The sequence below is a fragment of the Sciurus vulgaris genome, assembly GCF_902686455.1.
Source record: "Sciurus vulgaris genome assembly, contig: HiC_scaffold_174_arrow_ctg1, whole genome shotgun sequence".
In the NCBI taxonomy this organism is placed as follows: domain Eukaryota; kingdom Metazoa; phylum Chordata; class Mammalia; order Rodentia; family Sciuridae; genus Sciurus; species Sciurus vulgaris.
In genome coordinates this window covers 650,194-667,202 of record NW_027632879.1, presented here as the reverse complement: position 1 = coordinate 667,202, position 17,009 = coordinate 650,194, and the positions used below count along the sequence as shown (strand labels likewise).

General features: G+C 38.1%; 1 protein-coding gene across 1 annotated transcript; it reads left to right on the top strand.

Moving 5' to 3' along the window:
• Positions 1 to 7,017: 7,017 nt before the first annotated feature.
• On the top strand, positions 7,018 to 7,953 carry LOC306652303 (olfactory receptor 2L13-like; the record flags this gene model as incomplete). Its single annotated transcript, XM_079125273.1, has 1 exon — positions 7,018 to 7,953. The coding sequence occupies one exon, from the start codon at positions 7,018 to 7,020 to the stop codon at positions 7,951 to 7,953; it is 936 nt and encodes a 311-aa protein (XP_078981399.1).
• Positions 7,954 to 17,009: the final 9,056 nt, after the last annotated feature.

Below are 17,009 nucleotides of genomic sequence, written 5' to 3'. Positions count from 1 at the left end.
TAATTGTGAAATTCATCTGGAAGAATAAGAAACCCAGAATAGCTTAAGCAATCCTTAGCAGGAAGAGTGAAGCAGGGTTATTCAATACCAGAACTGCAACTGTACTAAAAAGCAATAGTAACAAAAACAGCATGGTATTGGCACCAAAATTGACAGGTAGATCAATGGTACAGAATAGACGAAATGAACACAAACCCAAATAAATACAATTTTCTCCTACTAGACAAAGGTGCCAAAAATATGCAATGGAGAAAGATAGCCTCTTCAACAAATGGTGCTAGGAAAACTGGAAAACCATATGCAACAGAATGAAATTAAACCCCTACCTCTCACCCTGCACAAAACTCAACTCAAAATAGATCAAGGACCTTGAAATTAGACCAGAGACCGTGCAACTTAAATAAGAAAAAGTAGGTCCAAATCTTCAACAAGTTGGCTTAGGATTAGACTTCCTTCACAGGACCCCCATAGCATAAGAAATAAAAGCAAGAATCAATATCTGGGATAGATTGAAACTGAAATGCTTTTTCTCAGCAATGGAAATTCTCAGCAATGTGAATAGAGAGCCTACAGAGTGGGAAAAAGTCTTTGCCACTCATACTTCAGATACAGCACTAATTTCCAGAATCTATAAAAACTCAAAAAACTCTACATGAAGAATACAAATAACCCAATCAACAAATGGGCTAAGGATATCAACAGACACTTCACAGAAGAAGATCTACAAACAATCAACAGATATATGAAAAAATGTTCACCATCTTTAGTAATAAGAGAAATGCAAATCAAAACTACACTAAGATTTCATCTTACTCCAATTAGAATGGCAATTACCAAGAATACAAGCAACAATAGGTGTTGGCAAGGATATGGGGGAAAATGTACACTCATACATTGCTGGTGGGTTTTCAAATTAGTGCAGCCACTTTGGAAAGCAGTGTGGAGATTCCTCAGAAAGCTTGGAATGGAAACACCATTTGAAACAGCTACCCCACTTTTCAGCCTATACCCAAACAACTTAAAATCAGCATACTACAGAGATACAGCCACATCAATGTTCATAGCTGCTCAATTCACAACCAGATTGTGTAACCAACCTAGATATCCTTCAATTGATGAATGGATAAAGAATCTGCAGTATATATGCAAAGTGGAATATTACTCAGCCATAAAGAATAATGAATTTATGGCATTTGCAGGCAAATGGATGAAATTGGAGAATATCATGCTAAGTGTGATAAGCCAATCTCAAAAAACCAAAGGTCAAATGATCTCGCTGATAAGTGGATGATGACACATAATGGGAAGTAGGAGGGGAGAAAGAATGGAGGAAGGAGGGACTCTATAGAGGGAAAAGAGGGGTGGGAGGGGTGGGGGGAGAAAAATGTAACAGAATGAATCAAACACCTTTACCCTATGTAAATGTATGATTAAAGAAATGGTATGTCTCTACTTCATGTACAGAGAAACAAGATATATCCCATTTGTTTACAATAAAAATAAATTAAAATAAACAAATAAATTGTATATGCCCTGATGATTCAGTATGTGTGGATAAAATGTCTCTAGAAGTTTGTTGATACCTTTGAGAAAACATCTTGCTATATGAAAAAGTCAGACTCCGAAAGTCAAAGGATGAGTATTTTCTTCATATATGATGAGTCCCAGGTCACACTTAAGTACCACAGTTAACAGGAAATGTACCCTTCCCTGACGTACAAATCTGTGGTATACTAGGATAGTAAGAGATCCTCATGTCTACCAATGCTACCCATGCAACAGTCACTTTGTAAACATCTGCATGAACACTTCCACTCAGTTCCCATAAAGATTTGACAACCATCAGGATGGTGGAGCATGCCTGTATTTCCAGCAGTTTAGGAGTCTGAGGCAGCAGGTTCACACATTCAAAGGCAGCCTTGGCATTTTAGAAAGGCCCCGAGCAAATTAGCATAACCCTGTTTCAAATAAAATATAGAAAAAGGCTGGGGTTGTGGCTCAGTGTTTAATCACCCCTGCTTCAACATCTTTCAACAGTAAACAAAAGAAACTGACAGAATAATGTGTAATGAATTTTCCAAGTTTAACCCATTAGTCAGTGGTGGAGTCTCTCATTTTATCACAAAAACCTCAAAATTAAGTTTTCACTTTAGGAGAATTGCTGATTTCATTAACATTTGCATAAATCAACTCACATATTTCTTCATATAGAAGAATGTATTTGTCATAGCATACTTAAATTTAGTCACACTTTCCAATAATTTGTTTTAGAAACTGACTACATTATAGAAGGTAACTGCTCCTGCTACTGACATTCTATTACTCAACTGAAAAATGCATCTTGTTGATCCTGAGTCTCTAACTTACAAAAAGGGAGGATTTCAGTAGACATTACCTAACACACCCTATAGCTCTCCATCATGTTCTGGAATAACTGAGCTCATCCCTCTTGAGACTAATTCTGGACAACAGGCAAGAGCTGCAGTACTGAGTGGGTTGGCTGATTTGTTCCAAACATCGACTAAGTTCACCTTGAAGAAAGCAAACTCAGGTGAAATGACCAAGTTTTCTCTCCCCATGGACTTGAACATTAGGGATCAATTAAAGGAAGGAGGACATGTAAGGCTTAAAGGAGGAAGATCTTGCACATCAGAGGCAGATTCATCCTTCCTGCCCACTCTCCAGACATGAGGAAGTAAGTGTGGCATGTTTTTTCACTGGAACAAGGAAATAGGAAAGGGAGAGGACTGAGCAAAGCAATGACATAAGGAAGCACCTCCCAAAGTGAAGAACTCTGTGAATTTAGCAAAAAAGAATACTAGAGGTAGGAGCAGTGGGCACTTAGACTTCTTTCCTGGTGCCTTTGGTTTCTCACATTAGGGGAACATGAAGAGACGCAGGGCTGCTGTTCAGTGGCAGGACCTAGCTGTTTAGCACAGTGGGAGCACAATGTGAGTTTTAAACATTTTAAGAAGTCAATGCACCATAGTCATGGTATGTTGTAATTAAATGACTTCTCTCAAAACAGTCTTAGAATTTCAGATAAAGTAAGTCAAAATAATATTGTACTAAGTTGATTTGTGTGAGCTTTAACTATGAAGATATTTTGGAGGTGAGGTTTTCTAATCATAAGGAAGCATTTATTTTGCATAAAGAACAGGCCATTTCATAACAAATTGTAAAATATAAGAAAAAAATTAAAGGTAAAATAAGTTGAAGTGAACCTGTTAAAATTCCAGAATGTGCAACATTTCAGGATGTGATCCTAATTGAGACAATTAATTTCTCTGGGCCTGAGTCATCCCCATTTAAAGTATGATAGGAAGAGAGAAGAGAGAAATTTATTCAGGACTCTATGTGCCAAACACAGAGCTAACTTAAGTCCATCTTTGCAGCTCCCATGTTAGGTTGTTGGGAGTGAGTTAACTGAGGCTCAGACAAGCAATTTGCCTGTTGGTCTTGGGCTGATTGGCCTGTAACACGTTTACAGGAACATTAAATTTCATTGTAGAAATAATCCTGGCTTGTAACATTTGCAAAATAAACTCATCATGCTACACTTGCTGCAGTTACATTTATTAGGAACTGTCAAATGAAGGTTAGTTTTAGAAATTCTAGATACTAGCGAAAATCATAAAATAATCAAGGGAGAGTAATCCTTGACACACCTTGTAGCCATAGAGGCAATATTCTCCATGTTGTAATGTTGCCAATAGTGTGATGCTTGAAGGTACTCTGGTACATAAAATAAGGTCCAATACAAAATAAAGTAATTTGCAGGTCATCAATGGAAATAGCCCCTCAAATCTAACTCCAATATCCCAGATCCTCAAAACTTCAATTTCAGATGAATGTGATCCCTAAGTGAATATTTGTATCCATTGACTGACAGCTGAAAATGTTCGATTTAGGAAGAAAGATAATTAACATAGCAATCACCACCAACTCCTTTATGATATGTTGAGTCCCTGCAGCTAAGTATCTAAATGTAAACATGGGTCTCCTTATTAAATGACTGAATCATGAAAGACATAAATGTATAGCAGACTGTGTTCAGGTCTAGGTACTGCCAGTGAACTTAAACCTGGACAATAAAAAGAAGTGGAAAAAGTACCACAGAAGACTCCCATGTCCTGGTTTTCAGGGTGCATGTACTATAGACTGATGTAAAACATTATCTACTCACATTTCATTCTTCTTAGGCTAATAATTGGCTCATTTAATCAGAACATTTGCTGAAAGCTCGTTATGCAATAACCCCTGAGCAAAGGGGCAGAGACAGAGGATTCAATGGGTCCCATCCTGTCACTAAGCTGCATCCCACTGTGTTGACATTCTCAGGCCTCAGCGGTCCCTAGAATGCTTGGCTTCCTTTGATAAACCCGGGGAAGCCCCACTGTCCTCATTTCTCACTGCCCAGTCTGCACCATGGGCTCCTCCTCTTAGATCTCTCCTCAAACAAAGCCTCCCTTGTGAGCTCCAGGAGGGGACAAACAACAGCCTCTTGCCTGGTCCAGCACAGATTTCTCATTCCTCCCTACACACTTTGCCTGGTGCCTGGAACTTCACTTTTCTCTGCTGTGGTTCTGATTAGTCAGACAGGCTCACACAGGGCTCTTCCAGATCTTTAATCTGTGCAGAGTGTTCCAGAGTGTTTGCAGAGGCTCCTGTGGCAACTCCTTAAGGTGGTTCTCATGCTGCTGCCCAGTTGTCTCTCTGTCCTTCCCTACTCTATTTTTTTATTCTGATACTATTGACTACACAGCCTCATAGCATATGTTTGAGATTGCTCTTTATCTATCTGTATCATGCACTAAATAGTAACTACCAATGACTGGAACTTGTGTAATATAATACCTAAAGCAAGAAAATACTGAGTGACACTGCCTCAAAATGGGAAGAGTGAGCCTTTTTTGTAGGGTGGATGTAACACGATGATGGGTCTTGTGTTTTACCTTTTCTGTGAGGTCATGAGCTTTGTTTCCATAAGTTGTTAGAAGCAGAGGAGTCTTTGATACCATATCTCCCTCACATGGAGTGACTCTTCTCCTGCTGGGTTCCTGACTATGCAATTTTCACTCTCAGTGCTTGTCACCATGGCAGCTACCAAATGAAATCATGCTTTTATTCCTACACTCTCTTTTACAATTTTATTATTGTTTGCCAATAAAATATGAGGCAATAATTCAATTTACTGAATGTGAAAATTGGCAACAGGCCATTAATTGCTATTTTTTTCTTGCTAAATAATCCAGGGTGACTACCTTTCAAATAGAGGAGTACAAACATAAAAGGCAGAAAATCTCATGCTAAGAGTAGATATAGGAAGAAGTCAATCACTTGCAGGATAAATGTCACCATCACAGTTTATGAGTATGTGAGAGAATGCATGAAATAAAAACCTTGTAGTACCCAACTGAGATATTGAGAAAAAGAGAGGCCATAAAAGGTACAGATATAAATTTCCAAGTGAAGGCCCAGACATGAAAAGGAAAAGTTGACTAGGAAGAGAAAATGATGCGTTTTCATATTGCTGTGATGTATTTACTCTGAACAAAGAACACATGACTTTAGTTTTACTTTACTTAAATAATTAAATGTGAAGAGGACCAATGTGTACATACATGAGCTATGAAGAAGGAGCATACCGCTGTTCACATTCCTTCCTAGGTGAACAGCTTAGCAGCAAATTCACCCAGTGGCCTGTTCTGTTTGAAAACCAAACTGCAGGCCAGGAGGAGGAAATAACCATCTTCTCTAAGGTCTGCATTCTTTGACCTAGTCTCAGATATGAAAATATGCCTCATCTACGGAGGGCAGTCAAACTTGTAGAAATTGCACTGAATGTGTTATTGTGCAAACAGTAACACATTTATCAAATGGCTAGTAAATTATTAAAAACATTAAGGAGGCACACAGGCTGAATTTCCTCTCTGAGGCCATGCTGTAGCTTTGAAAATTTCTCTTCACATCAATAAAGTCTACTTTTAATACTTGGAAAATGAACACACTATTGTCTAGATTTACAGAATGTGGGCTTTGTACAGATTAGAATAAGGGAGGTAATATGAGAAAGAGTTCACAAAATGATGGTATCTCAGAGATTGCCGTATTAATAGAAAAGCATCTGAGTGTGTGTTTCCATTATCAAAATTATTTTGTATATCATGAGTTATGATTGCTGTGTTAAAGTAGAATGAAAGTCTTGCATAATATTTTAATGTGTAATTTTTATCATGTGTAATATGCTTACACAAAAAAAGAAAAATGGGCATAAAAAATTGTGTGTTTGAGTTTGTAGGAATTCAGAAAATGGAAACCTCCTTAGGGAGGAGACATATCCAGAGAACTTACAATTAAGTTGGATTGTATAGAACACACAATAGTTTCCCAGGACAAGAACCCTCTTGATGTTGACCCACTTTCAGGACCAGAAGAGAAGCTTCAGTTTAAAAGGTGAGCAGCACAGCTCCTGGGAGAAGACCATGTTACTCACCTGCAGTAGTGAATGACCATGGGAGGAAAGAGCAGTAACTAAAGATGTGGAGCAGGAAGATCAGTAAGGATGCAGATTCAAGCACACAGGGAACCTCTGAGCCACACAACCCAGGTGTGTGGTAAACAAGAATGCTGAGCTGTGGAAGGGGAAGCAGGACCCTGGCTTCCTCAGGAAGTTACACTGGTACATAATCCTGAGAAATGCTCCTGCCAGCAGTCAGCAGAAAGGAAGACTCCAGCTATGACATTGTGTGTGCTGTGCCTGGTACTAGACTTGGTATTTCAGGACCACATATGTGTCTGTGATGGGCTGAGATGGTTACCAGGAGAAGTGGGGCAGGAACATTCAATTCAGGTCTCAAAATCAATTCATGGATAGGTACAGTTAGAAAGAAAACAATTTCAAACAAACACTAATAAGTTCAATTTATGCTTGTTCTTTTTCACTGTATCATTTTATGGTTAATGTTCAGTTTTTATTTTGTATTTACTTTCAAGGAATTGAAGAAGCAGGTTTTCATGGAGATTTGGAACCAAACCTCAAATGATTTTATTTTGTTGGGGTTGTTTCCTCAAAACCAACCTGGCCTACTTCTCTTGCTCCTGATCATCTTTGTGTTTGTTCTCACCTGTTTGGGGAACTCAGGAATGATTGGCCTCATCTTGTTGGACCCCCGGCTTCATACCCCCATGTACTTTCTCCTGAGCCAGCTCTCCCTCATGGACCTGATGTACATCTCCACCACCGTCCCAAAGATGGCATACAACTTCTTCTCTGGCCAGAAAAGCATTTCCTTCTTAAGTTGTGGTGTACAAAGTTTCTTCTTTGTGACCATGGCAAGTTCTGAAGCCTTACTACTGGCTGCCATGGCCTATGACCGCTTTGTGGCCATCTGCCACCCCCTCCATTATCAAATCTATATGAGCAAAAAAATGTGTGTGAAGATGATCCTGGGGTCCTGGACACTGGGTTCCCTCAATGGCCTAGTACACACAGTGTATGCTCTTCATCTTCCATACTGCAGGTCCAGGGCCATTGGTCACTTCTACTGTGACATTCCCGCCATGATGCTTCTTGTCTGTACAGACACTTGGGTCTATGAGTACATGATTATTTTTAGTGCAGTATTGGTTCTTCTCTTTCCTTTCCTTGGTATCACTGCCTCCTATGGACGGGTCCTTTTTGTTGTCTTCCACATGCGCTCAAAAGAGGGAAAAAGAAGGGCCTTTACCACATGCTCCACACATTTAACTGTGGTGATATTTTACTATGCACCTTTTGGCTATAATTACCTCTGGCCCAAAAGTCTCCGCTCACCAGCAGAGGATAAGAAACTGGCTGTCTTCTATACCATCCTCACCCCTATGCTCAATCCCATCATTTACAGTCTGAGGAACAAAGAGGTCCTGGGGGCCATGAGAAGAGTATACGGGATGTTTAACCCCAGGAAATAATGAGCAGTACTGTCCCTTGTCCTCTGAATTGCTTCTTTCTATACTGAATAACACACTCTAGAGCAGTGATGACCAATAGAAATTTAATGTGATTATGCATATTTAATTAGATTTCTAGTGACACACTTAAAAGTAAAATTAAATTATTGATTTTATATAGCTATATTAATAATTAATATATTTATTTAATTGAAAACTCAAAATGTTAATATTAACAGTGTTGGTATTACTTTATATTATATAATATCCAATTTAATGTTTGTTCACATAATATTTTAAAGTAGTAATATACTGATATTGAAATGTTATATCTAGTTGACATTATATTCTTGCTGTGCTTGTATCCTTATTTTTTTCATTCTGTTTTAGAATATAGCATGTCTTTAAGAGTTATATCCCATTAGCATACCCTTCAGAATGACTTATGACTTATTCTTCTCACTATGATTCCTGGTCTTGAAACAAAGAATTATACTCTGAACACTTCAAAAGAGTTATTTCACCTGAGTGTGGTGGCATATACCTGTAATCCTAGTGGTTAGGGAGACTGAAGCAGGAGGATCACAAGTTCAAAGATACCCTCAGCAACTTACCAAGATGGTCAGCCTCTTACGGAGTTCTTGTTTTAAAATAAAAATTTAAAGGGATTAGAGGACTGGATCCGTGGTTAAATATCCCTGGGTTCAATCCCCAGTACCAATAGAAAAACCATGAACAACAACAACAAAATCCCATTTCTACTCTTCTAAATTTCTGTTTTAATAATTCTAGAGATATTGAAATCTAAATGACTCCTAGAAAGCACAATTATTTATATCTATAATCTTTCTCCAGTCATACACTACATAAAGAAACTCTACCACAGGGACCAATGCCACAGTTTTCTCTCATTGCCGTTTTCACATTCTGTGTTTGAGTGCTTGCTATCATCCTTGCCTTCACTCAAAAATCATCCTTGGTTTTGTCATTAGTGGCCCATCTGAGCTGAATGTGAGATCTCTGATTCTCTAAAAAATTTCAGTAGTTAATTAGTGTGCTTCTGGGAGGGTACCTTAGTTTTAACATCTTACATCTCACAGGCAGTCTTCTGCATACAGCTGTTGCTATATCCCATCCATTCAAATCTATATGGATGGTCGGTTCCAGGAGCCATCAGTCACATGTTCAGCTCTTTCCTGGAGGTGACTCTCCCCTCCATCCCCTGTTCACATTCCCCCAAACCTAGGATTGTGGGCTGTCTTGAGGTCCCTTGACCTGAAATTCTCAGAGTTAGTCAGCATATTTAGCTGAGGTTTGACCAGGTGGCATCGCAAAATCATTCTATTCATGCCTGTTCTGGGCATTATACTTGGTGTGTACACATCAGTCTGATTCCTCTGTGATTCTGAAGATTTTATGAGCCAGTACATTTTGAGATGTTTACATTTTATCTCAATGGGGATTGATTTATATCTTCCTCTTTCAATTAAGAACCCTGGGTGGTACAGATTATAAATGTCACTTTAACTGTGGCTTGGAAATATTTTGGAAAGTAAGAACAGTGACTATAGTGCTGAAGGAGGTTTACAAAAATGTTTAATATTTGGCTGAAAATTAAGATTGTTTTATGATTGCTTAGGGTTCTGGAAAAGGAATAGGAGGACTCAGTTTAAGGTCCAAATATCAAATTGGCCTCCAACTTATGGTATGCTTACACATCTATGTCATCAAAAGCCTACCAACAAAGAAAAGTCCAAGAACAGGTAGATTCTCAGCCGAGTTCTACAAAACCTTTAAAGAAGAGCTCATTCCAATACTTCTCAAAGTATTCCATGAAATACAAGAGGAGGGAACCCTCCCTAACTCATTCTATGAAGCCAATATCACCCTGATACCTAAACCAGACAGAGACATATCGAGGAAAGAAAATTTCAGACCAATATCCTTAATGAACATCGATGCAAAAATTCTCAACAAAATTTTAGCAAATCACATACAAAAATATATTAAAAAGATAGTGCACCATGATCAAGTGGGTTTTATCCCAGGGATGCAAGGTTGGTTCAACATCTGAAAATCAAAACATGTCATTCACCATATCAACAGACTTAAAGTTAAGAATCACGTGATTATTTCAATAGATACAGAAAAAGCATTCGATAAAATACAGCATCCCTTCATGCTCAAAACACTAGAAAAAATTGGGGCAGTGGGAATATTCCTTAACATTGTAAAGGCCATCTACACTAAGCCCATGGCCAATATAATTCTAAATGTTGAAAAACTAAAAGCATTCCCCCTAAAAACTGGAACAATGCAGGGATGCCCTCTTTCACCACTTCTATTCAACATCATTCTTGAGACTCTGGCCAGAGCAATTAGACAAACCAAAGAAATTAAAGGGATACGAATAGGAAAAGAAGAACTCAAACTATCCCTGTTCGCTGATGACATGATTATATATTTAGAGGAACCTGGAAATTCCACCAGAAAACTCTTAGAACTCATAAGTGAATTCAGTAAAGTAGCAGGTTACAAGATCAATGCTCATAAATCCAATGCATTTTTATACATAAGTGATGAATCTTCAGAAAGAGAAATTAAGAAAAGTACCCCATTCACAATAGCATCGAAAAAAATAAAATACTTGGGAATCAATCTCACAAAAGAGGTGAAAGAACTCTACAATGAGATCTACAGAACACTAAAGAAAGAAATTAAAGAAAACCTTAGAAGATGGAAAGATCTCCCATGTTGTTGGATAGGCAGAATTAATATTGTCAAAATGGCCATAATACCAAAAGTGCTATACAGATTCAATGCAATTCCAATTAAAATCCCAATGATGTACCTTACAGAAATAGAACAAGCAATTATGCAATTCATCTGGAAGAATAAAAAACCCAGAATAGCTAAAGCAATCCTCATTAGAAAGAGCGAAGCAGGATGTATCACAATACCAGATCTTCAACTCTATTACAAAGCAATAGTAACAAAAACGGCATGGTATTGGTACCAAAATAGACAGGTAGATCACGTACAGAATAGAGGACATGGACACAAACCCAAATAAATACAATTTTCTCATAATAGACAAAGGGGCCAAAAAATATGTAATGGAGATAGCCTCTTCAACAAATGGTGCTGGGAAACCTGGAAAACCATATGCAACAGAATGAAATAAAACCCCTATCTCTCACCCTGCACAAAACTCAACTCAAAATGGATTGACGACCTCAGAATAAGACCAGAGACCCTGCATCTTTAGAAAAAAAAGTAGGTCCAATTCTTCAACTTGTTGGCCTAGGATCAGACTTCCTTAACAGGACTCACATAGCACAGGAAATAAAAGCTAGAATCAACAACTGGAATAGATTCAAACTAAAAAGCTTTCTCTCAGCAAAGGAAACTATCAGTAATGTGAAGAGAGAGCCTACAGAGTGGGAGAATATCTTTGCCACTCATACTTCAGATAGAGCGCTTATATCAAGAATATATGAAGAACTCAAAAAACTCTACACCAAGAATACAAATTATGCAATCAACAAATGGGCTAAGGAAATGAACAGACACTTCACAGAAGAAGATCAACAAGCAATCAACAGATATGTGAAAAAATGTTCAACATCTCTAGTAATGAGAAATACAAATCAAAACTACCCTAAAATACCATCTCACCACAATTAGAATGTCAATTATCAAGAACACAAGCAACAATAGGTGTTGGCGAGGATATGGGGAAAAAGGTACACTCACACATTGCTGGTGGGGTTACAAATTAGTGCAGTCACTCTGGAAAGCAGTATGGAGATTCCTCAGAAAGCTTGGAATGGAAACACCATTTGACCCAGCTATCCCACTCCTTGGCCTATACCCAAAGGACTTAAAATCAGCATACTACAGAGATACAGCCACATCAATGTTCATTGCTGCTCAATTCACCAAAGCCAGATTGTGGAACCAACCTAGATGCCCTTCAGTTGATGAATGGATAAAGAAACTGTGGCAAATATATACAATGGAATATTATTCGGCCATGAAGAATGATAAAATTATGGCATTTGCAGGCAAATGGATGAAGTTGGAGAATATCATGCTAAGTGAGATAAGCCAATCTCAAAAAACTAAAGGACGAATGATCTCGCTGATAAGTGGATGAGGACATATAATGGGGGGTGGGAGGGGTTAGTGTTAGGGTTAGGGTTAGGATTAGGGTTAGGGATAAGGAGGGTGGTAAGAATGGAGAAAGGAAGGACTGTATAGAGGGAAAAGAGGGGAGGGAGGGTTGGGGGGAAGGGAAAAAATAACAGAATGAATCAAACAACATTACCCTATGTAAATTTATGATTACACAAATGGTATGCCTTGACTCCATATACAAATAGAGAAACAACATGTATCCCATTTGTTTACAAAAAAAAAGGTATACTCAGGATAAAAAAAATCTCAATTAACAAAAAAAATGAATAATACAAAGGATCAATAAAACTAAGAGTTGGTTTTTTGGAAAGATAATCAAGATTGCTAAACTTTTAAGACAAACTAATCAAAAGAAATAGGGAGAACTCTCAAATCAACAAAATTAGACATGAAAAAAATATGTCACCACAGATACCTCTGAAATCCAGAGGATCATTAAAAAATATTTTGAAGTTTGTACTCTAATTAACTGGAAAATCTGTGAGATGTGGACAGATTTCTAGATATATATTATCTGTCCAAATTAAAGCACAAGGATATAAAAAGTTCAAACACACTAATATCAAGCACAAAGAATCAGCAATTAAAAGCTTCCAACAAAGAGAAAGCAAGAAACAGGAGGATACTACTTCAATCAAACTTTAAAAAGTACCAAGGAAATTCCCCTAAAATTGTTCCATGATGCAAAAAGGAAGAAAAACTATTATGGTTTGGATAGGAGATGTCCCCCCAAAGCTAACCTGTGAGACAATGCAAGAAGGTTCAAAGGAGGAATGATTGGGTGTGAAAGTCTTAACATAATCAGTGAATTAATTCCCTGATAGGGACAAACAGAGTGGTAATTGAAGTGGTAGGATGTGGCTGGAGGAGGTAGGAATTGGGGTTTGACTTTGATATATATATTTGTATCTGGCAAATGGGGACCTCTCTCTCTGCTTGCATATCATCATGTGAGCTCTTTTTCTCTGCCACACTATTCTGCCCGGATGTTCTGCCTCACTTTGAGCCCCAATGAATGCAGCCAGTCTTTTATTGACTAAGACCTCTGAAACCATGAGTCCTTAAATAAACTTTTTCTCCTCTACAATTGTTCTTGTTGGGTCTTTTAGTCACAACAAAGAAAAAGTTGACTAAAACAGAAACATTCCCAAATTCATACCACCCTAATACCAAAACCAGACAATGTCATATAAGGGAAATAAAACTTCAGATCTATATCCCTGATGAACATATATACATAATCCTTAATAAAATATTGTCAAAAACACATTAAAAAGATAGTACACTATGATCAAGTTGGTTTTGTCCCAGGAAGGCAAGATTTATTCAACACATGGAAGCCATTAAATATGATTCACCACATACATAGAATTAAGGACAAATCAGATGATGATCTCAATGGAACAAACCAACTTTCAAAAAAATCCAGCACCTATTCATGTTAAGCACCCTGACAAAACTTACCTCAACACTGATAGGGACAGAGGGAACTTACTTCACCACTCTAATGGGTGTATATGAAAAAAATAATATCTCAATGGATGAAGAAAACTGAAAGCGTTTCCTCTAAAATCAGGAACAGTAGAAAAATGTGGTGGTTGTCTGGGACTGAGGGAAGGGGAGAGAGACTTTTTGAGAGTTTTAGTTTGGACTGATTGAAAACCTCTGAAGATGCAGGTGGTGATGCATGTACACCAATAAGGATTCTCTTAGTATCACAAAATTGTGAGCTTAAAAAGGGTTAAAATGATTCACTTTATCTTAAATATCTTTACCCCAATATAAAAGCCAAAACTTTTGAATGACCTCCAATTATTCCAAATTTGAATTCCCAAATGTATTTTAACATAATTAAGATAGGACTCTGAGTCTTTTTGGAGCAAGTAATATTTAATTATGATACAAACTATGATAATTTGCCAAAAAATTTGAGGAGAGTAAATCATTTCTCTACATGTCATTTCAAGTCAAAATATGAGATCAGCAGTTTAAACTGATGACATCATATATTATTTATATAATCAGTTTAATAATTTAGTTATTAGCAATAAAATCATACTATTTGAAATTAACTAACTCTATAATAATTTCTGTCATTTGTATTTTTTAAAATTTATTCTTATTGTAAACAAATGGGATACATGTTGTTTCTCTGTACATGAAATAGAGATATGCCATTTGTGTATTCCCACAATACCTGGATCTAATCTGGGGCTTACTTCCTACCTTGCTACCTGCACCACCTGATGGAACTGTCCCCAAATGTGAGATGGACAGACACTGAGTGCCTGCTGATGCTCTTGGGACTCAGACCCAGCATTCTAACCTCAAGACCAGGAAGGGTCTGAGTGGGGGAGGCCTGGTTGGGCCCCACAGTCGTCATTCCTGTCACATGTGCTAATTAAAGTAGAAACCCTAGGATGCAGGGAGCAACCTTCCCACAGGCTCTCTGCACCATTGGCGTGGCTGTTGACTAGGGAGGAATGAATGGTGCATAAAGCCCAAGCTCTGTGGTCCTTATCTAAATTGACCGGCCTCCCCTGGGTTCACTGTACTCACCCTGCTCACTTCCTTTACACCTCCATGTCACTGGACAAGGAGTCCTGGACCAAACTCCACTCAGGCTCATCAGGCTCATTTCCAACCACGCCTGAATTAGGACCTTCAGTGCTTATCTCTGCTTCGTCCAGTTTCAGCAAAACTCCAACTAAGCATGTAACCACAGTTATCACACACGGTTTCTACTGCCCTGTGTTTCTGGTGGGTTCTACCAGGTGTGGACCTCTCCAAGGTACCTCTGGCTCCTCCTGCTCCTGCCATATGATGCCCTCTGTCATGCTTTGAGGCTGCACAGGCTGGTGCTGGACGTTCACCTTCTGCACTGTGAGTGGCAGCGGCCCTTTGTTTACAAGTCATTCAGCCTCAGGTGAGGTGCTTGACAGCAGCATGAAGAAGGCTGGGGAACTGAATGTGCACACGCTCACTCCCTGCTGAGCAGTGCATCCCCAACCCCCTTTCCCCGCAGAGGGTATAAGACCCTTCACAGGAACAGAGCATAGCAATAAAGACCCCTGGAAGAACTGCTCCTTGCAGCCACCATGCGGGTGGTTTCCTAATTGGCTGAAAGGGTCTCATGCAGACCTTCCTGCCAGTGGGTACAGGAGTCCCAAGACCCATGGAAAGCTTCTTAAACTGAAGGCAGGAACAGAGTCCAAAGGCAATGGAGGAGCCTGCTCATTGAAAGGGCCTGTGGTGAACGTGCTCAGAGGTTAAGAGAGGACAGATGATGGAACAGAATGTTCTGAAGTTAGCATCAAGGGAATAAAAAGGGAATTTTTGAATATTTAAATTATGACAGCAGAAACCATGCAAGAGAACAAGACTGGCAGCAATGGCAAAGTAAGTGAGAAGTAATAACTGATAATAATAGAGGTTCTGGGCTGGTGCAATGGATGCATTGGCAGGGTATGGGGTGTGTGAAGTCCTCATTCAACCCCAGGATACAAACAACAGGAATAGTAAAAAATAAGAAATAATGAAAGGGGAAGTAGTAAAGAATAAGAAGTAATGAAAGGAGACAAATTTCAAGGGCAGATATGTTCCTTGATGAAGGAGTTGCATTTTGAAGTGGCACATTGTCTCCATCATCTACACAAATGTTATGTTGTATTTCATAATAAAAATGAGATTTACAGCCTCCTGTCTCAGCCTCCAGAGCTACTTCGATTGCAGGTATGCATCACTGTGACCCACTGTCATTTATAATCTTAATGGCTACAATTCCAACTGGAGAAAATCTCAGTGTTTTAGAGATTTGCATTTCCCAAATTCCTAATAATGTTGAACATTATTTCATGTGCTTTTTTGGGCATTTCTCTTTCTTCTTTTTATAACTATCTGTTTAGTTCATTTATCTACTTCTTAACTGCGTTATTTCATTCAGTATTTTTTATGTTAAACTTAATTGTTCTTTGTATTAGCTTTAGTAGTCTTCTGTGGAGCTTTTTGAATTTTCTAGGCATAGAATCATGTCATTTACAAAAAGTGATAATTTGACTATTCTTACCTATTTTTAATTCTTCTATTTCTTTCACTTGCCTAATTGCTCTGGCTAGAATTTCCAGCACTATGTTGCATAGAGTTGGTGAGACTAAACATCCTAGTCTGGTCCTGGATTTTGAAAGAAGTATTTTCATTTTTCCCCATCCACTCTGATGTGTTTGGGTTTTTCATACTAGCCTTTATGATGTTGAGGTAAGTTCCTTCTCTTCCTAGTTTCTTTAGTATTTTTGTCACGAATTGGTCCTGAATTGTTTTGATAGTTTTTTGTCCCTTTGATGAGATGACTACATGATTTTGTCCTTAATTCTATGTTCATGGTGAATTACATTTAATGATGAACATATGTTAAATGATCCTTGCATCCCTGGGCTAAAGCCAACTTGATTATTATGTACTATCCTCTTAATATCTTGTTGAACACAATTTGTTAATATTTTATTAAGGATTTTTATATCTAACTTTATCACAGTTATTGGATATTGATCTGTAGCTTTCTTTCTTGATGTGTCCTTATCTGATTTTGGCATGAGTGTGATAATGACTTCTTAGAATGAATTCACAAATATTCCATACCTTTCTATTTTATGGACTACATTGAAGGAACATTGGTGTTTGTTGTTCTTTAAAGATCTGTGAGAACTCTGCTGATGATTAATCTGGTTTTGGTCTTGTTGGATGGATTTTTATTAATTCTTCTATCTCAATACTAGTTATTGGCCTGTTTACGTTTTCTTTTCTTTTCTTTTTTTTTTTTTAATGATGAAAACAGTTTATGTCCTCCCATACTGACAGATTAAAAACACATACATTCTCTA